The 22,620-nt window shown below is 53.5% G+C and overlaps 10 protein-coding genes across 10 annotated transcripts; 3 read left to right on the top strand and 7 right to left on the bottom strand.

The window, feature by feature from the left end:
• Nucleotides 1-166: 166 nt before the first annotated feature.
• Nucleotides 167-1,179, bottom strand: N7474_001039 (thiamine pyrophosphokinase-related protein; the record flags this gene model as incomplete). The annotated part of the gene is made up of 2 exons (XM_057192454.1): nt 167-1,091; nt 1,139-1,179. The coding sequence occupies 2 exons, from the start codon at nt 1,177-1,179 to the stop codon at nt 167-169; spliced, it is 966 nt and encodes a 321-aa protein (XP_057057407.1).
• A 156-nt stretch (nt 1,180-1,335) lies between these two features.
• On the top strand, nt 1,336-2,076 carry N7474_001038 (OPI10 family protein; the record flags this gene model as incomplete). Its single annotated transcript, XM_057192453.1, has 1 exon — nt 1,336-2,076. One exon carries the CDS (start codon nt 1,336-1,338, stop codon nt 2,074-2,076), a length of 741 nt encoding a protein of 246 aa, XP_057057406.1.
• A 442-nt stretch (nt 2,077-2,518) lies between these two features.
• Nucleotides 2,519-5,076, bottom strand: N7474_001037 (uncharacterized protein; the record flags this gene model as incomplete). Its single annotated transcript, XM_057192452.1, has 3 exons — nt 2,519-4,000; nt 4,054-4,239; nt 4,294-5,076. 3 exons carry the CDS (start codon nt 5,074-5,076, stop codon nt 2,519-2,521), a joined length of 2,451 nt encoding a protein of 816 aa, XP_057057405.1.
• A 1,787-nt stretch (nt 5,077-6,863) lies between these two features.
• N7474_001036 (thioredoxin family protein) lies at nt 6,864-7,261 on the bottom strand (the record flags this gene model as incomplete). The annotated part of the gene is made up of 2 exons (XM_057192451.1): nt 6,864-7,164; nt 7,233-7,261. The coding sequence occupies 2 exons, from the start codon at nt 7,259-7,261 to the stop codon at nt 6,864-6,866; spliced, it is 330 nt and encodes a 109-aa protein (XP_057057404.1).
• Nucleotides 7,262-8,237: 976 nt separating this feature from the next.
• On the bottom strand, nt 8,238-10,514 carry N7474_001035 (uncharacterized protein; the record flags this gene model as incomplete). Its single annotated transcript, XM_057192450.1, has 1 exon — nt 8,238-10,514. One exon carries the CDS (start codon nt 10,512-10,514, stop codon nt 8,238-8,240), a length of 2,277 nt encoding a protein of 758 aa, XP_057057403.1.
• Nucleotides 10,515-13,669: 3,155 nt separating this feature from the next.
• Nucleotides 13,670-15,078, bottom strand: N7474_001034 (uncharacterized protein; the record flags this gene model as incomplete). Its single annotated transcript, XM_057192449.1, has 3 exons — nt 13,670-14,172; nt 14,249-14,564; nt 14,635-15,078. 3 exons carry the CDS (start codon nt 15,076-15,078, stop codon nt 13,670-13,672), a joined length of 1,263 nt encoding a protein of 420 aa, XP_057057402.1.
• Nucleotides 15,079-15,807: 729 nt separating this feature from the next.
• Nucleotides 15,808-16,911, bottom strand: N7474_001033 (translation initiation factor eIF2B subunit alpha; the record flags this gene model as incomplete). Its single annotated transcript, XM_057192448.1, has 2 exons — nt 15,808-16,819; nt 16,871-16,911. The coding sequence occupies 2 exons, from the start codon at nt 16,909-16,911 to the stop codon at nt 15,808-15,810; spliced, it is 1,053 nt and encodes a 350-aa protein (XP_057057401.1).
• Nucleotides 16,912-17,079: 168 nt separating this feature from the next.
• On the top strand, nt 17,080-18,623 carry nuf2 (kinetochore-associated Ndc80 complex subunit NUF2; the record flags this gene model as incomplete). The annotated part of the gene is made up of 4 exons (XM_057192447.1): nt 17,080-17,184; nt 17,235-17,495; nt 17,544-18,458; nt 18,510-18,623. The coding sequence occupies 4 exons, from the start codon at nt 17,080-17,082 to the stop codon at nt 18,621-18,623; spliced, it is 1,395 nt and encodes a 464-aa protein (XP_057057400.1).
• Nucleotides 18,624-18,748: 125 nt separating this feature from the next.
• N7474_001031 (uncharacterized protein) lies at nt 18,749-19,345 on the bottom strand (the record flags this gene model as incomplete). Its single annotated transcript, XM_057192446.1, has 1 exon — nt 18,749-19,345. One exon carries the CDS (start codon nt 19,343-19,345, stop codon nt 18,749-18,751), a length of 597 nt encoding a protein of 198 aa, XP_057057399.1.
• Nucleotides 19,346-19,520: 175 nt separating this feature from the next.
• On the top strand, nt 19,521-22,187 carry N7474_001030 (AP-3 complex subunit beta; the record flags this gene model as incomplete). Its single annotated transcript, XM_057192445.1, has 3 exons — nt 19,521-19,560; nt 19,630-19,787; nt 19,845-22,187. The coding sequence occupies 3 exons, from the start codon at nt 19,521-19,523 to the stop codon at nt 22,185-22,187; spliced, it is 2,541 nt and encodes an 846-aa protein (XP_057057398.1).
• Nucleotides 22,188-22,620: the final 433 nt, after the last annotated feature.

The following is a 22,620-nucleotide window of genomic DNA, read 5'->3' as shown; positions in this document are numbered from 1 at the left end:
TTTGTGGTGCAGCCGGCGTTTTATTTTTGCATTATTTGGGTATACCAATAGAATCTCGTCAGTCAGATAAGAATTGTCATGAACTACTACTATCTGCCGATCTCAGCACGCCTTCTCTTATATAATTACCCAACTGTCTATGTATATCCAATTTCAACAACCCCAGCTATTTGCAATGCGATGCAGTCGGGTGATCCATGCGGCGGTGCAAGCGTGCAACAATCTCAAGGTAGTCCGGCTCGTTCTCGGGGGTGAGAATGCCATGGCGAATAAAGAAATCAATCATGATATTGGCGCAATTAGGCTTGAACTCGCCGCGGCTGAGCGCCTCCTTGACCTCGGATACAGACAACAGTTTGAACTCTTCGACCTCATCGTCACAAGGTTGAGGGACAACGCTCGGATCAAGCTTCAAGTCGTAGACATACTCAACCTCGGGTTGTATCAGGCCGGTCTCGCCGCCAGCGCGAGTATCCCGAACATGTGCATAAGTCACACAGCCACTGGGGACGACATTGGCGCGCACGACCGACTCTGGCAGCGAGGCCTCCTCCATGGCCTCGCGGACGATGCACTCAGAGGGTATCTCGCCCGTACACATCCCGCCCGCGACGGTATTGTCCAGCATACCGGGGTATGTCTGCTTGTTCTTTGCGCGGCGCGGCACCCAGATCTTCGGGCCGGACGGGTCATCCACGTATCCAGTCATGTGGGCGCCATAGGTGACAATGCCGAACAGCGGCGACGCGCTGCGCTCCATCTCCAACAAGAATTCGCCTCCCGGTCCGTATACGGGGTACATCTCATTGCGCCATCCCTTCAGCAACTCGAAATTGCCCTGTTTGACTGCATCGGCAATGCTCTGCGCCACCAGCTTGCTGCGCTGGGCAGCGTTGGCACCCGGCAATGTCACCAATGTGACTGTGCGGGCGGCGGAGTCAATATTCCAGCAGTCCTTCGGCCAGGGGAACTTGTCCACCACTGTATTTAAAATGTAGCCGAGTGTCGCATCGTGTCCCGTTACCCGGAAGGCATAGTAGTTCTGCAGGTTCGCTGTGTATGCCGCCCGGTTGTCCTCGTAGTAGGGGAAACTAGCACTGGGTAAGACAATGGACTCGACAATGGCATGGAGACATACTTATCGCACTCGCGGACTAGCTCCAGATTGGACTTGGCCATGGTGAGAGTTGATTGTTGGAGGAGGGGGAAAAGAAGCAGCCGGCGGGACAAAGCAGCCCTTATCGATAAGGGCAAAGGTTATGTCACTGCCAGCAACAGCTCTCTCTCTTCTCTCTCATTCTCTCTCTTTAATTCCACCCAACCTCTATCCCAGCGATGTTCTCCGTCATAATACCAGGCCGCCCATGTCTGACAGACATCCGCGCCGTTGACGCCTCGCCAACCGGTCAACCGACCAAATTCGCCTTCACCTTCCCCGTCAACCCAACCTTTACAGACATCGTGGTCTTCTTCCTACCGGGCACGGTGCTCCCGGAAAACACAGGCGCCGCAATCTATGTCCAGCTCCCAGATGCAACGACCGGCGCTCCCCAGGAATTCAAGTTCGTCGGGGCGCTAGCCAACGCAAAACCATCGGGGATCTTCAGCGTGCGACCACCAGGCGGCGACAATGGCCGGCGACACACGGAAGCGGAAGATGAAGACGAGATGCTGGATGAGGGCAGCAGCAATATCTCCGGCGGAATAGCATCGGGAGCAGCCAATGGCGCCGTCGTGACGCTGGGCATCTCGATTGAGTCCGCTGATAACATTGCACCGCAGTTGGCCGCATTGGAGGCGGAACGTCCGCGCACAGATCCCTCGCAACCTTCTACTGCGCTCGTACTGCAGTCTGCCGAGCAGCGCCAGCAGAAGCAGATCTCGACCAAGGTGCTGGCCCAACGTATCATTGGCAGCGCTTTCAATTTCCTCGCGAGCTTTGCTGAGTCCGACCCCTCTAATAGGGGCCATGAGGTCGTCTCTCTCAAGAGCTTCCGGGATTGGTGGACCAAGTTTGAGCGTCGTGTCGAAGTGGATCCGACGTTTTTGGAACGTGAGGATCCCAATGCGACGTGATGGTTCCTTCTCCTGGCTGCTGTTTATTTCTGGCCTGTTATTCTGAGCGGAACGGGATGGACTCTTCTGTATCTCTCGGATGGTGATGCTGTATGCGGTACTGTCAGGGATTGGTGTATGTGGTTGCGCTTGGTTGTCTTGCATTGGATATATAGCGTTCATCTTTTTATGCTCTCGTTATGTGTAACGATAATCTGTTTTTCCTTGCAAATCATACTTGTCTCAAATATGACTATTCACGTGCTTATCAAAGGCAATTGTAGAAATATATATCGCTGCACTAGCTCAACATGAAGTTGAGAATAATAATAGATTTTTATATTTACAGCACGAATAGATGGTGACAACGAAGACATAATAAAGGACGTCGTTTATGGATGTAAGGTCATCAATGCTTTTACTCACTCCCCAACGCCAGCCAAAAGAACAAAACAACCATTATTCAAACCCCCAACTTCACCGAGACCTGATGCTGAAACATCGAATCCGGACGCAGCCGCATTCCCTGTGCATGACAAAGCCCATACAACTCATCCACATAGGAAGTAGGCAATCCAGCAGCAGTAATGATAGTGCGGGAATCATGGGTATTAGTAGAAGTTGGGGTGAGAGGATCATGGAGCTGTGTAACATCTACACGAAGTTCTTTGTGGACTGTGATATTGTGCAGAGGCGATGTCATAGGTTCAACAAGGGACTCCTGTGAGGAAGGAACTGCAGGCCTGAGGGCTGTCTGTTTACTTCGCGATGGCCAAAAGCGGTGAATTCCTGAGCGGCTAGGGGGTGGAACGACGTCAGACTCGGTGGCTGAGGAGGCGGAACGGATGTCTGTGCAGAAGAGTTCTTGGCCTAGCTCGCGGATGAATGCATCACGGTCTGTAGCGTCGTTGTTGGCTTGTTGCTGGACTCTGAAAAGGCGCAGTGGAGTGAATGTGAAGTCTGGGTTGGAGATTTGGGTATTGAGGGATCCGACAACGCAGAAGGCGAGGAGGGTACATTGGTGTTGAATTTGGTTTTCGGTTGGGGGTGTAAGCGTATTGCAGGCTGTGGTGAGAGGTCGAGATGAGAACCGCGAGGCAGAGGCTATGTCCTCCGGTAGACTTTTTGATAGCGAGGTAATTGCGCGGACTAGGTGATCGCGGAAGCTAGCCATGGAGATATCCAACTTTTCAGTCTCCAGGTATTTGAGACAGTGGCCCATGGACCATCCTTCCATGTGCGAGAGGAGTTCCAGGTGCCGCACTTGCAGCTGTTTTATAGGCAGAGTTGCGGACGGCAGAGGATTGCCCGTGCCCTTGGCAGTGAGAACCTCAAAATGATCGTGGATAGTTGGGCGCATGATAAATGAGGTGAGATGCACGCCCTCGCTGAATCCACGCTTCGACGACGCGTAGTCTCGCATGTCGCGCAGGTGATGAAGAAGACTCGCTTCGGGGACATGAATACGGCGCGAGAGCGTTGAAGTAACATGCTCGATAGTCGCGAATCGGAAACCCAGTGATGCCAGACGTGCCGCTTCGTATTTCTGCAATTGCCGAACACTGAACATCAACTGGCCTTTTCCAGTGCGCAGCGAAGAACGGCCCATTGCCCGAGAGATACGCGAGACGGGGATGGCGGTGTCTAGAACGTCGTCGTACAGCATCCCCAGTTCCTGCAGGGGAAGGCGAAGTTCAGTCGAAAGGTCCCGTGCAGTGACGCAGAATAGCTGCTTGAAGAGAGTATCGAAATCCGTCTGCAATTCTGTTTCCTTGTCCATCACCGCCCCTCGCGAGAGAGCGTGTTTCTGGATAGCCTTTCCCTCGGATTCAAGGCGGGTTTGCATCAATGGGATCAGCTCTCTGATTGTTGTCCAGTTGCGACTTGCTCGGAAGGCCCAGAGGAAGCTTTGGTGCGTGCGGGTCAGGTCGTCGTCTTTGAATGTCTGGAGAAGTATAAGGGTCAATTACACCGAGGAAGATCACGGGGAGAACATACTCGGCCAATGTAATGCTCCACAATCTTTCGACTTGGGAGAAGTGCCTGCGGCGTTACCATGACTCGACCGGCAGGGTCGAAATAGGCACATGCGAGCACAAGCTGATGTGCACGAGTAGTCGATCTTCTTCGATTGCCGCCGGCAACTATAGCGCACGCGGATAATATCACACAGGAGACACAAGCCTAGGATATCAGTCAGTCACATACATACCTTCAGCGAGGGATAATCGACCTTACCAAGACGGCACAGATGATAACAACCTGACCTCTAGACAGCTGCGTCCCATGCTTCAGCGACTCATCGCGCTCACGATAAGACGTCCCCACAGCCGCAGTCCAATGCATACCGGACACCGCGCCAGCAAGCAGAAAAGCACATATTCCCCGTCTCCACCAACTATCCGTCCAAGACGCCCTCCACCGAAAGAAAATGCCAAGGGCAGTAGTGCTGGAGAAAATAGCAATCACCGCCGAGCCAATTACATTAGCTACACGGTAGGAACACTTGTAGTTGGCGATGCCGAGCTGGCCCACGTAGTGCATACCGCAGACCGAACTACCGGTGAGTAAACCTCCTGCCAGGATACGAATGTAACCCGCTCTTTCCTCAACGCCGATCGCGTAAAAGGCAATAAGCAGCACGGCCACGGGGAGCACGAATGAAGTGCCGGTGAAGGCGACGTTGTAAAGGATTTGGACATCGGGGCTTCCGTCTCCCAGGACGACGGCGCGGTTTCCGATGAAGTGCATGCACCAGATGCCGATTCCGCCCATGGTGATGGAGGAGGTGAGGAGGAGGTACCTGGGATTGAACATGGTTATGGGATGATCAAGTTGGGCGAGAGTCCGAACATACCAGTTGTAAAAGCCTGCTCTTGAGGTCCTCCGGTGAAGAAGCTCTACGGTCGTTGCACATCCCATCGAGCTGATCACATAGGATAAAAGGATGTAGCCCGCTAGATAGAAAACGGGGATATGAGGTTCGTCATGAGCACTAGCGTCTGGGCCTGCCAGAGACATTTTGCTTGAGGAATGAGAGGAGAAAATGGTCAAGAGTTGGTGTGACGCAAGGTCTGTCTGACCAACAGAGAACAGAGATGTAGACGAGCGGTGGCTATACCAGAGCCATGTAGAGAGAGTAATGATTTGCAAAGGGGGCAAAGAAAGGAATGATAATATCGTACCCGTCCGGCATTGGTATCTTATACCCCATATGGACCGACCAGGCGCTAGACATGTACACCATTATTTTTGCCATGCTCTCAATGCAGCATCGTCCCCAGGTGGATGGGTCACCAGCCTCAAGCCAACAAACCAACAAAAGTACGGTATTCTGACTGAGAGCTCCACCAGAGAACCACATATTATCTACTCGGCTACTAGTTAATAAACTCGTGTGTCCTTTCTCTTTCCGCGCTGCAGCTGGAAGAGTTTCGGATTAATCAATTCGAATCGTTCAGGTGGGATGGGGCAAACAAACATGGGTCACTGGCCAGGGGAGGCATTCGGGGCGAGGATTGTCTTGAAGCCGGCGCTTCTTATTCGACAGATGAGATCTAGATCGGATCGCTGCGGGTAGGGAACGATGGGGCCGTGGAGCCCAACAGAATGCACGGACTGGTAGCCCCGATTCTTAGTATGTAATGCACCGGCGCCACAGTGACATTCGCAGATAATAAATGACAATGTAATTGTCCGCTAGTCTCTTTGTAAGTCTCGGTATTCATACTGAGGCTCGGTCCCACCGACTCGTTGATTGCAAAAGTGGGTTCTGGTGCGCTAAGCGATGAACTCAGCTGCGCCGTGTCAAAACCCTTAATCATTGCGAGAAGGCAACCACATGCTGATGGGAATTAAATTTTGGACTGCCCCAGTTATGACACCTGTCGCATTGGAATATGCAGGTGGTGGCGTTTGAAGACGATTGATCAGTCAGATCAAGTTCTAGGGAATCTTTGTCTTTCCTATGTTGAGACGAATGGCTTTGGACTGAATTAATCGCCAACTGCACTCCCCTCAACAGAGGACAATAAAGATGAAGGATCTGGGTTTCATCAATACGGCCGGTAGTGCTGACGATGGCTGGCCCCTCCATGAACAGTGGGCCGGGTCTAGCGCCACGGAGCGATTAGCACGTACATGGAACTAAGGCGATTAGTGTAACCGTGCGATGGTTCGTGGCGGGCGTGTCTCAAAGCAGCCATGGCTTCTAGAAGCGAAGTCCGAAAGGATCTGTATCCTTTTCTCGTGTTTGATAAGCCTCTCAATGAGCTGTCATAGCGACATGGTTTTGACCGTCGGAGATTTAACCGGATTGAGCACCTGTCTCCTATAACAGTATGGCTGCACGTAGTAGGATTAGGAAGTGTTGTTACACGTAGTTTTGTCCAGGTGGGGAGAACTGATACGTCGGATGGTGGCTATTAGGTTTGACCACCTGTCAACCACATGGCCATGACGTGAGGTAAGTCTCTAGCGGATGAAAGTCTAAAACTATTTGTGGTGGAAAATGATGATCCGAGAAGAGTACTGTGACATTTTGTCTCCAGTTTTGTCGAGGTCGAACATCCTCGTGGTGGGGTGGTCCTGCATTAGGGCAGTAGGTGCATTGCATACGCAGTCAATCATTCAATATTATTGCTGATCAACTGCATCTACACTACTACTACAGTTCATCACCACCTCAATGAAAAAGAAAGCATGATCTACTGCCCAAGACACGCAACGTAGTCTTATAGCATTGCATTGCATCTATCTCAAATACACTCAAAATAAAACCCCGCCCCAAAGTTCCGCTCCCAGCTAGCTTACGCGGCAAGCAGCTTCTGCAGACCAGCCTGGATAGCAGACGGGTTAGCGCCGCGAACGGCCTCAACCTTCTCGCCACCCTTGAGGAAGAGGAAGGTAGGCATAGCAGAGATGCCGTTCTCTGCCGCGACTTCGCTGACCTCGTCGACGTCGACCTTGAAAAACTTGACATTGGTGTGCTCGGTGCTCAACTTCTCAATGGCGGGCGCGATGGCCTTGCAAGGGCCGCACCATACGGCATGGAAGTCGACGACGACGGGGTCACTCGAGTTGAGGACCTTCTCCTTCCATTCCTGCACCCTGTACGAAACAATATCAATTAGTATATGGTTGGATGGAGTAAGATATTTGGGTTATATTTCACGTACGACTTGATATCAACGATGTTGCCTCCCATGGTGATTGGAGTTGAGTGGAAAGTTCTTTTAGGAGGTGAAGAAGTGGGGTACGTGAGGACAGTTGTGCGGCTGGTGGTTGTGGTGGTGGTGCGCAGAAGCGAGGATGCGACGAGTGGTGCTCTGTGTGCGGTGGTGGAAGTAATCCTTCGAGCTGAAGATACAGAAGCCTGACGAAAGGATGGGGTGATCTGGGGAAGAGGAAGTGAGCTTTTTTCGGACGGAGGGGCAGAACGCTGTGGCTTATATAGCAGGGCCGATGACGTGCCGGGGCCGGGTCGAAGGTGCTTAGGTAATGGGGGGGCTGAATAATCCAGACATAGCATGGAAGCATCTAGGGAGGGGGAGATGGCGAAGTGGCACTTACCGGGAACATGGGGTGTGCAGGGTGTGTTGGGCAACAGGAATTGGGCACCGGATTAGTATTATTCGGGGTGAGATCGGGTTGGGTAGTCCAATGGAGAAGGAGAAAGGTGGCTGGTCCGAGGGAGATGTTTGAGTGATGGGCCAGATGCACGGAAAGGGGCAGGCGGTGTGTCGATGGTGGATGGCGTGCTCGCTGGCTGACAAAGGGGCAGCAGTCTGGATTTCTAAGAATAGAGAGGTATAAACCAGGTGAATAGTGACTACTATTTCTTTGGATGTACAGTCATATGAGTTGTCGCAGAGATGATGGTAGAGAAAAGGTATATTAATATCATGGAGAGAAGAAGGTAGAGGACCAGATTATTGATCCGGAAGATGGTGTATCAAAGATAGGTCTTTAGGTGGTAGGACAGTGGATTGCAACATCTAGCAGGGCTGAAAGAGAGGGCAAAATGGGGGTATCAACAAGCTAAGAGAAAAAGGAATTGGTGAGAGGGAATGTGGATGCGGATGTGCCACATAGTACACGGCGTGAAGTCTCGGATACAAAGGGAAATGCAACACAAAGGAAAAAGGAGTGGAAGGCGTGATGGGTTTTACAATCGGGGTTGCCTAGACGGTAGTATCTGGAACAACAACGCCAGAGTCATCCACATAGCCGGTTTCGGGCTTGACACTCGCGACCCGGTGAAGTTCGGCACCAGGCGCTTCGTCGGAAATGTAATCGTCCTCGGCAGAGATGGGGGACAGCGAAGGAATGCTCTTGAGCATGCCCTGGGTAGACTTGGGACGGGAGATGGGGTTGACAACCACTGGGCGCTTGGCAATCTCATTGGGCCAGAGAGTCTCGGTGGGCTTGCCGGCTTCGACACCCCCGGTCGTATCAGTGTCAAGTTCGGGCTCGCCCAAAGCGTTGCTATCGGACGCCCCATCACCCGAGGGAGAATCGAACGATCCCGGCATCGGCCGTACAGGGCTGCCCGGCTTGTTCATTCGACGGAAGAATTGACCCGACATCCACGAGCCTTCCGAGTCAATGGAGGCCAAGGATTGCGAGAGGGGCACGTTGTCTGGATCCGCGTCGAAGCTGGCCTTGGCATTGTCGATGTCCACACCAGTAGTAGTACTTGGTGCTGCATCATGGAGGAAGGATGTTTCTTCATGCTCCATGGAGGATTCCCGTTCTTCGGGGATGCCCGGGGACTGGAGGCGCGAGTCCGGGGGTGAAAGGGGCGCGTCATCAAAGATTTCGGTGAATTTGGACTGGGAGCGTTGGATGTTCCCAGTGGGGATAAAGGGTCTCAAAGGAGGCACCACAACGGGTGCCGGAGGGGGAGATGATTGGGTTTGGACCCTGTAGAAGGATTCGTGTGAGACGTTGTGCGATGCGTGATGAGAGGTGGCGTTGGAAACGTCTGGGCTGGACTCATGAAACCGCTCCCGGTAACGCTTAAGACGGTTGGAGCCGCGACGGAAGAGCGAAGTGATCGTGCCGACACGGCGACCACTGGTATCGGAGGTCCGTCGGTCAGAGTCAATCGTTCGGGAAAGATCAGAATTGGAACCGGGCCCAAAAGCCTGAGAGCCGCTGGGGCTGCTTAAACCTTGGCGAAGCGAGGAGTGAGATGGGGACAGAGTTGTTCGAGACATGGCCATGTCCTGCGATGGCGCAAAGCTGCGGCTCGGGACGATTTTCTGGTCGCGCACAGAGCTGTCATCAATATTCCCAATGACACGGGCGCTATCCACAGATTCGCGAGTCGCCTGGCTGTCCTTGGAAGCGTCTCGCAACCACGACCCAGCTTTTGCTGGAGCTGCAATAGGAGTCGCTTCATCGGGAGGATAGGCATCGGCGTCCTCTGCGTGGGCAGATTCATTTTGGGTTGCGGCCACTGTGTGCTGCTCCACCACTTGCTGTTCCTCCACATCTTGTTCCTCGGCTTTTTGTTCCTCGAGTTGTGGTTCCGCCGCTTGCTGTGCATCCGCTTTCTCTTGCAGCTTGCGCCGGAGCTTCTCCTGATCTTCAATCTGCTTCTTCTCTCGGCGGCGACGGTCCCTATCCAACAACTCTCGCAGCGCCCCTGCATCCAATGTATCGGCAATATCTTTTACACGTCGCTTCGAATAATAGAGTTCCTCCTGGGACATTGTCAAGGCCTGGAGTCGGTCTTTGTCCAGTCGGTGAGAGGCCGCTGAGTCGCGGCCGCCTCTTGCAGCAGATGGCGCACGGGGGGATTCCACATAGCGGACGGCAGGGCGTGGGGTCAAAGCAGCAAAGGCGTTGACCTTGAAAGTGTACGGATCCGACACGTCCGACAAGGAAGATCCGGTGGAATCACGTATAGAAAGGCTGATATCGGACATATACCGTTCGGACCGCCGACCATTTGCTTTACGCCGCCGCTGTTCCAACCCGTAGTCGCCACTCATGGCGGTATAGCGGCGGGGAATATCGATAGGGGTGGATGAGAGCATCCGAATCTCTCGCTCTCGCATGATCTCATTGGCCTTGCGTTTGCTCAGGCGGCGTCTCAGCTTGTTTGGTCCAACTTTCCCCTTCAGCAGCGACTCTGTACGGGAGAGTGGTCGCTGAAGCCCGGGCTCCCGATCATTGCGAGGGGGCGGTTGATTGTCGGCTTCGTGGTCAGCTTCGGAGGCAGCCGCCAGGGAAGAGATGGGACGGTGCGAAGGCGACCGGACGGAATCACGACGAGCGTCATCGGTGCGATGGGACAAGCGACTGCTTTGGCGTCTAGACGCCTTGCGAGACAGCTGTGGGTTCGTGTCGACGGACGGGTCCTCCAAGGATGAGTGCAGGGCGGCGGCCTCGGCTGGGCTCACTTGGATCGTGTGCCGCTTGCTTTTGCGACCGAACGGCCATATCGCCATGGCGCCCGGTGGTGCGGCTCGCGCCAGAGGACGAGTCAGTGGCGATGGGTAAACAAGTCGCGCGACGGACTGACTGAACGCATCGAGGATACAAGGGAGTGGATGGCGGAAGAAAAAATCGAGAAGGCTGTCAGAAGGTTGAGGGGGGCGAGATTAGCAGGCCACCGTCGTCATCCGTGTGGATCGGCAAGCAGTGACTGGGGGCGTGATAGGTGGTCAATACTCGATCTCTCCACGAGGAGTGGTGAGAGCCTTGCAAAAGGAAGGAAGACAAAAAACCCCCAGTTTGGGGGTGGTAACGAGGGTACAGGGTGGGAACAAGAATGGGTGCAAGAAGAAGAAAGGGAGGATGAAGGAAGGAGAAACAACAGCGGCCGATCGGGCTCAGGCCAGACCTTGGGCCATTTTTTTTCCCTCACCATCACCACCCACATTGTTATTTTACACGTTCCATCTGGGGTACATACAGCGGTTACTCAGGCACGGTCGCACGAGTGATCGGTCGTCAGGTCCCTGACTCCCTCAGTTCATTCATTCATTCTGGACTGCCTCTTTCCTCCCTCTACTCCTATACTTCTCTACTCGCCCTGGCCTGGCTGTCAATAGTCGACTTTGACGCCGGGTGGGCCCGACACAACCTTGGTTGAAGGGAACCAAAACGGAGCCGACCTGACGCGACCCGCAAGCCTGGACCATGGCGCTGGCTGTTCCTTAATTTTATTTCGTGTGTGTGTGTGTGTGTGTGTGTATTATTGACAGAAAAGAGGAAAAAGCCGCTAGCCGTGTGGCCTTCGGGCAGCGAAATTAATGGATTGATCGGTGATGATTATTGCTTGACTAGCCCGTTTGGCCGCCGTTCGAGCTCCCGCGCGTCAATAGCGCGGGTGGGATCGTCCAGACTCGCTGCCAAATGGGGTTGCGGCGAAGCCGACTAGTAGAAGCCGGGGTGCTGCTCGCGTGTCTCTGGCGTGGCGCCCTCGCTTCACCTTATGGGGGTGGGCCACGAACGCAGTAACTGCCGGGAATGTATGTTTGTTTGTTCGAGTGAGACGATGAGCAGAACAAGAAAAGTAAACGGGGAATAAGCATAACCGTCTACATATCAACTAGTCACGAGATCCTCCAAACCCTCATCCGAAACCTCTAATGAAATAATACAAACGCCGGACGGTATGCACGCGGTCATCGCAAGGGAGAGTGAGACCTAATAAATAGACATCAAATTCTTGTCTGCATCCCCCATGCGCAGAGACTCCCCCACCCCAGACGGATATATCCCCCTTGGTGCATGCATACATAGTACGTATTGGTCAACTCGGTAGTTAATGCGCAATGTATGTATGTTGAATACTGTGAGTTGAAATTCACTGGCTGGCTCGTTTCCTCAGCCGGTTCGGCTCTCGCTCCAGCACGCGATACCGGCGACTGCTACGGCCGCTGAGGAGTCGCTTAATCGACCATGACCCCGGCGCATGGCTGCGGGCATCCGACTCGCAGAAAGACCGGTTTTCGGAGCCTGAAGGGAGCTTTTGCGGTTTGGATTGGATGGGCGTTGTTAACGGTTGGGCATCCATTTCTTTGACTTCGGGTAGGACTGCCCGGAGAAGGACCGAGGGTGAGATGGGGTAAACTATATTTTCGCGAGAACGTTGATTTGATTATTGTTTTTCTTTCTTCTTTATTTTCTTGAACAGAGATGGGGTTGAAGAGATGTTAGATGTTCAGGGACAACCTCGTGGGTGCCACGACGAGGCGGGGTCAGTGGGGTTCGGGGCTTCGGATCTATTTTGGGGCTGATGTGCACAAAGAAAGAGATGTTTACTTCTTTATCGTCGGAGCCAGAGAGAAGAAAAAGAAAAAGAATCTTCACGTTGATCTATAGTGGACGATCTCCCTCTGGTCGGGCGTGCCGTGCTCCGGAGCCGGTCTCAATGCAACCTAGAATTTCACCCTGTTTCATGTCCCTCATCCGTAGACCATGATTGACGGAAATCCCCTCATCCATTTACTTTGACCTTTGATCAAGACAGAAGACACAACAAACCCCGAGAACCCGACGTTTCCACTAATGGTGGAGTCACCGGAGCGAAACAGCAGACCCCCCAACCCCGCATCGACTACACTTGCAGCCAGGAGGCACTCCTAGTGGCCGGAGGCGAGAGTCTTGCCCTGCTCGTATTGGGCGGAGTCTTTCGGAGCGCGGAGCCTGTGACCTTATCCTTGAAGAGTCGGTCTAGCTGGGTTTAAAAACCTCCGGGTTGGGATTTGATGAAACATAACATGTGCTGCCCCTCCTGCTGCCCTCGATGACTTGAAAAGGGTATTACTCGTCTTGTTTCCTGCATCTCTCCCGACACTGTGTGTCTGGTCTGCTTTGGCTTTGTCTGCTACTGTCTTGCTCATCACACACAAACAAACATACAGCCCTAACCAAACGAATCCCACACGCCCATTTTCACCGACTTTCCCTCCCAACTCTACCTCCCCTCTGTACAGAGAATGGCCGCTCTGTGGGTATTCATAGCCCTCGGCTATTTGATTCTCTACGCATTCGCAACGTTGCAAACACCAGAATGGCAGGCTCTCGCTTTCCCCTTGCGCCGTATCGCATCTTGAACACTCCTCGACGGAAGAGTTCAGATATTGATTGTTGAACTCTCCGAATATGCCGGTCTCTGCGAGAGGCATTCTTCAAAACGAAAAAGCAACTATAGCAAGCATTCTTTACCGATTATTGCCCAAGTCTGCCAATACCTGGATAGGCTCCGCCGTCGCGTGCGAAGCGAGAGCAACATAACATTTTACAAAGGTGATACCGGCACAAAACCAACTTCCGGTCAAACATTCATTGGGGGATATTTGGCTTTTACTGGGGGATATGGTGTTGACAGGCGTTTGGGGAACGGGATTTCGGTCGTGTTGTCTGGCACAACTCGGATGGCTAGGAACTACCCACACTCTACTCACAGCATGAAAACGGATCTGAGTTTATGACCTACTATGATTTGATGATAACGACGGGATGATTATGACGGGTGGCATTTTAGTTTCGATTTATTTTAGGGAACAGTTACTCGGGTTTGGCTGTTGAAACAAATCAAGATAGCCCACAATCACGTTCACAGGGAACTCCTCTTTCGGTTCATCTATAGTGCCTATGACATTGCTTCAACGTTTCCAGAATCAACGAAAGACCCAACATCATTATGGCTAGGCGCCGCGGATTTCTCCACGTAAAACCGCTCCAGAACCCCCCTTGCACCTGTATGGTCAAGGCGTTTAGCATCCCAGAAAACGTAACCCCAGCGACAGAACTCGTCACTTTCCTCCAGGGCTCCCATGTTTCCTAGTGGTAAGATTTCCCAGGCTGGTGGCGGATGCCATTCCTGGTCTTGGTCCCGAGAATTCTCGCCAGAGAGCAGCCACTCATGCTTTTCCGTACTCAAGTCTCGGTTTCCAGAATGGTTCCATCCTCTATGTGGCCACGAGCGAAAGATGGAAGCATCTCGGTGGACTTCAAAGCAAGTCCCTTCTGCCAGATAGTTGTTGTGCACATCATCTATGAGTTGCTTGTGACTTCCTTTTTTGAAGTAGGCAGAGTGCAGCAGCTCCAGACCGTGGGTGATTGCTCTACTGACGAGAGTTGCTCTTCTAAACTCTTTTACATTTGAAAGGTTAGTTGCATTCAAAGGAGCATTGTGCTTTCGAACTATCAGCTCAGGAAAACATCTTACCGTCGTTGATGTCAGCCTGGTTGAATATCTGGTCGAACTTGTCCTTTGCAAAGGCGTTGATACAGGCAATTCCCTCGATTTCCCAAGGCATATATATGCGGGTAAATCTTTCTAGGAGCGCATGGATTGGATTTTCCAATGTCCTCAACCAGCTTATCCCGCGGTCGCTGAGACCCATCGGGCCTCCTATTTTGAACTCATTGACACCGAAAATTATGCAGAATAGTTGGAAGAGATACAAGCCGCGCATAAGCCTCATTGTCTCGGTTTCCGTGAGGGGGCCCATTGCTCTGCGGCCTTTCAGGAGCCAGCCCAGCTAGATTGGCGAGTGCCCATTCGGTATATTCCTGTCCCAGCGGCTGGACGATAGAGGTGTGAAACCGTACTATTTCCGCAACTTGGTCTACGTTATATTTCCCAATGAGAAACGACAAGTCCCTCGAAAATCGTCCGCCGCCTTCGGAATGTTCGAGGGACCGCAGGATCCTGTCTCGGTGAGTGATTTTATTATATGGGTACCTGTATTTATATTCATATCCGGCCAGCGCATGGCGTGTAACGCCGGCCAGTGTTCTCTCGAGGCATGTACAAAGTAGAGGCCGACGACCGAGCAGATACTGATTGTGAAAGACGGACGATGCTCGAACCAACGCTTTCAGCTCAACAATACCGAGCAGAAAAAGAATCTGAATGCGAAGTTCCGGAGGAAGCATTTCCAGCTGCGCGTTGGGGTTGGGGCACCAGATGATAGTTCTTGCCTCGGATTTGTCCTCTGCAGAAATGGAAGTGGGAGAAGGTGTGAGTTGTGGAGAAGAGGAAATGGGTTCCATCTTGATAGTGGTGTTTTGCTGCTTGGGGGTGTATATGTTGTCGGACCAGAGGACACATATATAGCCGAGACGGGGGAAGTCCGGCTGTCTTTAAGGGGTGGACGTTCTCATGCAAGCAGGAGTGTCGCAGATATCTGCTTCAAAGCCGTTTCTCGTAAGCACTAGACATACTTAGTTATACCCAACTCATTAAGCGACGATGATTCCCGAGTCGCTTAGCGCTGAGCTAACTATGTGATTCGTGACAAAGAGCGCCCAAGGCGTATGAGCCACCGCGCTAGAAGAAAAAGCGTCTAGAGGCTATTGGGGTTGAAATGATTTAGCAAAGTGGAGCTGGGCTCCGAGTTTGTGACGATCTAGGAGTATCTTAGGTGTATATTCTATCAATGGACTTGGGAAAACTACCGGTTTTCGACAGTCAATAGAGGAAGACATGGATGACACTCATCACACTCTCCGTAGGCTGTTTGCGTTTCAGCCTCGTCAGCGGTGGCGGGTATCCATCTGGGAGTGTTGGTTCACACGCAATGCAACCCACGTCGCTGTGCCAATTACCTCCGAGGGCCTATCACGACAGTGTGGCTAGGGAAGAAACAAAGAATCGCGTCAAGTCATTCGCCATTAAATCATCTGCGCCGCCTGCGCTGCCTGCGCCGCCAGAACTTTTATTCACTCCGGGTGCCCAACGGCGCATGCTATCCGCCGTCGTAAGAGACACATGATCACCGCTTAAAACCAAATCTTGATCAGCTCTTCGCTGACGGCGCTAGGCGTCAAGACACCGCTATCCGTGATCAGCGCAGAGATCAAGTGTGGCGGTGTGAAATCCACCGAGTCACACAGAGGCAGCTCAATCGGTACGTCTGCGTTCGGGTCGGCCGCCGAGGCTTGTTGTTGGCTCTCCTCCGCAATGTCCTCCTCGGACTTGAACTCGATAACGTGCTGCTCAATGGGCAAGTCGTACTGTCCCAACGGATACAACCGGACGAACTTATGGCTCTCTGCAACCACGTAGAACGGCTTCCCGATCGCCTTTGCCAGGAGACCAATCTGGTAGGTGCCCATGCGAGACACGATCCCTCCGTTCTCCACGACTCCCTCCGCACCCACAATGACCATGTCGGCTTTCCCCAGAGCATATGCCACCGCTGATTCCGGGATCGTAGCAACCGGAACGCCCTTTGCTCTCAAGGCCCGAACAGTTTGCATCCCCTCGGGCTCCCCGGACGGGTCGCCCAAGCCCTTGCTGGTCGACGACATGACATAAATCACACGGAAGCGCACAACGGATGGGCCGCCCTCTTCATCCGCAGCTTTTCGCAACAACGACGCGACAGCCCTAGAGCCACCGTTGGTGAGCACCGTGCTGCCATCCCGGATGAACCCTCTTCCAAACGCCGCAGTCTTTTCTCGACTTTCCTTGGCGCGTCGAATGAATAGTCGTCCATTGGACAAGAGATGCGTCCGAATAGCTTTAAAGTCACCCGCAGGCCCCAGCTGTCCCGGCCGTTGTAACGTGGTGATCAGGTAGCGCTGAAAGAGATCGGTTCCGGCGGAGAGGCCGATTGGGTTGGGGATCGACTTCTTCAAGTGGGCGGTGGACTTTGCCAGTAGGTCCAAGGTTTCTGAGATGGTGGATGCCGCTGAGTGTGTGAGGAGAAGCACCAGGGCTTCAATGGCCGCGATGGGCATGGTGAGGTCGGGGTCGGAGCGGAGGAGTTCATTGTATGTTGTGACAATACTGTTCCGTGGGTGAGCCAGATGCGCACAGAATTGGTAGAGAGGTACTTACTCGAACCCTTTGGCCGCAGCCGTACTTGTGGGAGGCGCCATGTGGTGTGTAAATCGTTATGGTAGCAGGAAGGAAAGACCAAGCACGCAGGCGAGTCATTGAGTGAATTTGTGTTTGACGTGTTTGCACTGCCCCTCCAAAGGTCTAAACCCGATCGGGGGCGCATAAACAAGTCCGAAGAACATGACAACTCCCACGCTTCACGCGCGATGGCCTACAATAACCACCGCATGAGCCAGCAGTTCCATGGCTCGCAGCAACCCCATGGCCGCACTCGCAAGAAAGAAGACGAGAATGATGCCTTGATGCGCCTGGTGAGTGGCCTCCGGTGTCCCCGTCGCGTTCAACGCTGACCACCTCGCAGCCCGACAAGGAAATCGCAGGATGTATCAACGACATTGGAATCCCGTTTACCACGGCTGACCTGGCCAAACCCCAGCCGCAGCAGATCCAGATGGTATTCGAGTGGTTCGCGGAGCTACTCATGAATACGACTCGCGAGACTGTGGAGCCGGCCATGCACGCCGCGGCGGAGGATATCTGCGGCGACTACCCTGATATCGTTCCAAACGAGACGCGCAACCTCATGGGATTCTTTGTCAGTCTACGGCGGCTGCTGATGGAGGTGTGTTGTGCTGCCCAGCGGGTCCCTCCATAACTGACCGGAGACTAGTGCGGCGTCAACGATTTTACCTTTACGGATCTGACCAAACCGACACACGACCGACTCGTCAAGATTTTCTCGTACCTCATCAACTTTGTCCGGTTCCGCGAATCGCAGACGCCCGTGATCGATGACCACTTCAACAAGACCGAGAAGACCAAATCGCGCATTGACGAGCTGCTGTCCGACAATCAGGAAATTGAACTCCGCCTGAATGATATGCGACGGGATCTCAAGTCTAACGAGGGTCAGGTGCAGGACAAAATTAGGCAAAACAACGAACTAAAGGCGCGGCTGAAGGAGCTGCATACGGAACAAGCACGCGTCTCCGAGACGCTGGAACGGGTCAAGGCAGACAAGGCCCGGCAGCAGATGTTACTGGAGGAAAAGACGGAGAAGCTGGTCCGCACGCGGCAAGAAGCAGAGAAGCTGCGGCCTTATGTGCTCCAGTCCTCGGCCACTCTCCAGGCAAACTTGACCGAGCTGTCGGAGAGCCTGATGCGCGAGAAAGCGCAAATTGATACAATGGAGAAGCGAGCCCGCGCCCTTCAAACCTCGTCAGATACCTTCGCCGTCGTCTCTAATGATGTGCAGGCGTGCGTCAAGTTGCTCGAAGATATCTCCGTGGAATTACAAAAGGAAGAAGAGGAGGAGTCCCGCGCCGTAAGGAACAAGGAGGCCATCTCGGAGAGAGGCAACAGCGTTCGGGAGGTCGAGCAGACCGAGAAGCTCCTACAGCGACAACTGGCTCGGTGGAACGAGCGGATTGAGTCTCTACGGAAAAATGCACAGGAGAAGGCAGAGGTCGCCCAGGCGCGCATGGAAGACTTGCGGAATGTCCAGAAGCAATTGCGCGAGGAGCGTGCCGAGAAACAGCGCGACATGGAGCGGCGGCGGATTCGCATCGAGCAGACTGAGAAGAAGGTATGTCTTCCAACTGCGTTCAATCCCGGAAATATTTACTGATGACTGCAGATGGCCGATCTCAAGGAAAACATCGAGAGCGAGATCCAAGGCGCCCACGACCAGTACCTGAAGCTCGAATCGCACATCAAGCTCTACATCACGGAGATGGAAAAGTCGCTGTGATCTTACGTATGGATTGTTCAGGAGTTCAGCGGTCGGCTCTAGGATACCCGGGCGGTGCAGAGTCATTCTCACGGAGTTCTGTTGTGTTCCCATGTCTCTCAATTGTATCTTTTTTTAGTTAATTTTCAATCAAACTCGAACCAGCGTTGAGCCACTCGTCTCACGGTCACACCTCGGCCACCCCAGGCCCTCTCTTCGCCTCGGATTCGGACAGAGCCATTCAACAAGGGCACATGCGCGTCCCACATCTGTCCTCCGCAGTCGGTATTCGTAGGATCAATAGCATCGCAGCATTCACAGAGTCTCAGCTCGCTGTTCGTTCGAGAAGCAGCCTCGACAGCCGTAGCAAATGTTCTCGACAGACCTTGTGCCGAGAACTCTGTCGTCGAGACATGTAACGCCACCGTATCTAGAATGGCCAACAGTCGTGGTCCATCTTTCTGCGCAGGGGCCAGGACCGCAAGGTGCGCCCGCAAGCTTTCGAGAGATGGACAGAAGGCTACCCGGATCTTGCTGGACTTGGCCAAAATGGCGATGGTTTTTGTACGCAGCCCATGATTTGGTGGTTGCTGTGACTGAATCACGGCAGACAGCTGAGCGAGGAAGTCGTCTCTCGAGCCACAGACGATCAGGTGTGTGTCTGTGTGTGTTGTGTCGAGCAGTCGCTGTACAAAGTCGGTCACTAGCTCGCAGCCAATGATCCTCGGAGGAACAGATGCCATGGTTGCATGATGTCGTTCATGTTACCATCATCAGCGGCGGAAGAGAAAGTTGTTTGTCCCGCGGATATAGGAATTCCTGTTTCCTTCCTCCGCCTTCCTCCCCCCACCATCTAACTCACTCACTCATTCACTCACCCTCTCTCTCGTCCCTCCCTTGTGCAGGGATCCTGGCAAGATGGAAACAATATCCAGGATCTCCTCGATGCTGGAAACAGGTAAGCCTTTTTTTGTTCGTTTGTCTGCCGGACTGTAGCTGACCGTGGCCTCCGCTCGTGTGCGAACAGCTCGAGAGCTCACCCTCGAGGCCGCCCAGTCCGCCGCCAGCAATCGCAGCTCGAAACCCGACTACTCATCGCGCACTTACAGCGTCGCCCACATCAAGAAGCTGCTGGACAGCCGCCATGAACGCGAGGTCTTGGATGGGATGCGGAGGGTCATCTCGGTATGCCGACAGCCCGGGAATGGTAGAGGACACGGAGACTGACCCAATTCTTTCCAGTTGATGTACCGCTCCGAGCCCTCCCTCCCGTTCTTCTCAGCCGTGGTCAAAAACGCCGCCAGCGCCAACCTGGAAGTCAAGAAGCTCGTTTACATCTACCTGGTTCACCACGCCGAGGCCGAGCCGGACCTGGCCCTGCTGTCGGTGAATGCGATCCAGAAATCGCTTACAGACCAGAACCCGCAGGTGCGGACTATGGCATTGCGGACCATGTCTGGAATTCGTGTACCGGTGATCAGCCAGATCGTGTCACTGGCCATCAAGCGTGGGTGCGGTGATATGAGTCCACATGTACGGAAGGCAGCGGCCCTGGCCATTCCGAAGTGCTATCGCTTGGACCCGAGCACGATGCCCCAGTTGCTAGGATATTTGTCGAATCTGTTGGGCGATCCGCAGTACTTTGTGGTTGGCCCTGCGGTCGCGGCCTTTTTGGATATCTGCCCGGAACGGATTGACTTGGTCCACAAGCACTACCACGGTTTGGTGAAGAAGCTGGTGGATATGGATGAATGGGGTCAGTTGGCAACCCTGCGCTTGTTGACGTTCTACGCGCGCAAATGCTTTCCTCGCCGGACACAGAAGGTAAAGCAGGCGGTTACCAAGGCATTCTACGACGAGGACCAACCGGATCAAGGCGCCGAGGGCTCGGGTGAGGAGTACGAGGTACCGGTGATAGACTCTGACCTGGAGCCTTTTCTCCGCGCATGCAAGTTACTGCTGCAGAGCCGCAACTCGGCCGTGATTGTCAGCGTTGTCCGCTGTTTTCTTTACCTGGCTCCTCCAGAGTATCTGCTGTCCGCTGTTGGTCCATTGGTGGCCCTTCTGCGGAGCCCGCAAGATATGCAGCTCATTGCTCTCTACAATATTGTAGCAGTAGCTTTGCGAGACCCCAAGCCATTCGCCAAGTATACCGCTCATTTCCTCGTCCATGCCAATGATACGCCGCATATCTTGCGTCTCAAACTTGAAGTGCTAACCATTCTCTTCCCGCATTGCGGGAAGCATTGGAAGAGCGTGATAATCAGTGAACTGGAACATTTCTCCAAGGGCACGGATCCAGATCTGGTGCGAGAGAGTGTGCGAGCCATCGGGCGTTGCGCACAGGGAGATGCCAATACCGCAGATTTATGTCTACGCATCCTTCTCAGTCAGATCTCCAGCCTGGACGGGAACCTGGTGTCGGAGTCTCTGACGGTTATCCGCCATTTGATCCAACAGGACCCGACATCACACAAACAGACTGTCATTCAGCTTGTCAAGCATCTGGGTTCGACAGCCCAGCCTGACGCCCGAGCCACCATTATTTGGCTTGTTGGTGAGTTCGCGGGTATTGACGCGGATAACAATATTGCACCCGATGTTCTTCGCGTGTTGGTGCGGACCTTCGCGGATGAGCCTGAGGTTGTCAAGCAACAAATTGTTCTCCTCGGTGCTAAAGTGTACCTTCAGCATCTTCTCAAGAACCCTCCGAAAGAAGACATTGAATCCACTGAAATCACATCGCCGGAAAAACATGCCATCAACTCACAGAAATTCCAGAACGAGTGGACAGATGATCAGCCTGAAGAGCAGATGCAACTCCCAGAGAATGAAGGCGAGGAGAAGAACAAAGAAAAGCAAGAAGACGTTGAGAAAAAAGAAGGAGAGGAAGAAGACCGCATTACTCTGCTCTGGCGCTACATCCTGTTACTCGCTCGCTATGACACTTCCTACGACCTCCGCGACCGGGCTCGCCTCTATAAAGCTCTCCTTGCCAGCCCATCCTCCACCCCGCTCGCCAACCTGCTTCTTCTCGCCCCGAAACCAGTTCCACACGTCCCAAGCCCGTCAGAAACACGCAAGGATCTTCTAGTCGGATCTGCAACCCTTGTTGTGGGTCCAGATGCTGGTCCCCACGGCTTGCGCGGTTACGAGAACCTGCCGGACTGGGTCGAGCTAGGCCACGAGCCAGATTCGAGTCTGCGCATCGACGATGTGAAACCGGATCCAACTCAAACCCAGCTCTCGATGACCGCGGGCGAACGACTAGATCGAGCGCTCCGTGAACATCAGACCTCCAGCGGGGCAGGCAGGAGACATAATGGTGCCGCGGTGCCGACGGACCCAGCCGGGAAGAAGACCCTGAATCAGTGGTTAGATGAGGAAGACGAAGAGGAGACCGAGACGGAGAGCGAAACGGATTCCGAGGAAGAAGAGACTGACTCGGACGAGGAAGATGAGTCCGAGGAGGAAGACTCTGAAGAAGACGATGATGAAGAGGAGGCGGACTCCGAAAGCGAGGCAGATCCCAAAGAAGCACAGCAGTTGCTGGCCTGGCCTGATTCGAGAGCGCCGATTGTATAATGGGTTAGGGCTGGGCTGGGTTGGACAAGGACATAGACGATACCTGTAGATGTGAATGACATGTGCTACGTACATATATCAATGGTTCAACTCTTCATTTCTTCATGATTTTTTTCGTCTCCTGCCCTTCTTATAGTTCCAGCCCACTGTCATTCTCGATCCAGGCACACGTCACGTGGCAGGCCGGTGAACGGCGGCAGTTTGGTCCCTGCCGAGACCTGTTTTGCTCGGACAGGGAGCAACTCTGCCAGCCTTCTAGCCCTGTGTGCGGGCATCTGTATACGATCGATCACTGCCCAGCTTCGACGGGGAACTGCTCTGTGGTCATGATGGTCGTTGCTTCGGGATCGCTCTCTCAACTGATCTCCCCTTCCTAACCTTCTCCGTTAAACCCACGCCCGCCACTCCAACCCCATCTTGTTGATTTATTCAC

Source organism: Penicillium riverlandense, assembly GCF_028828495.1.
Source record: "Penicillium riverlandense strain IBT 135883 chromosome Unknown utg000001l_segment0_segment0, whole genome shotgun sequence".
NCBI classification, from domain to species: domain Eukaryota; kingdom Fungi; phylum Ascomycota; class Eurotiomycetes; order Eurotiales; family Aspergillaceae; genus Penicillium; species Penicillium riverlandense.
This window is presented reverse-complemented; position numbering and strand designations above follow the sequence as displayed.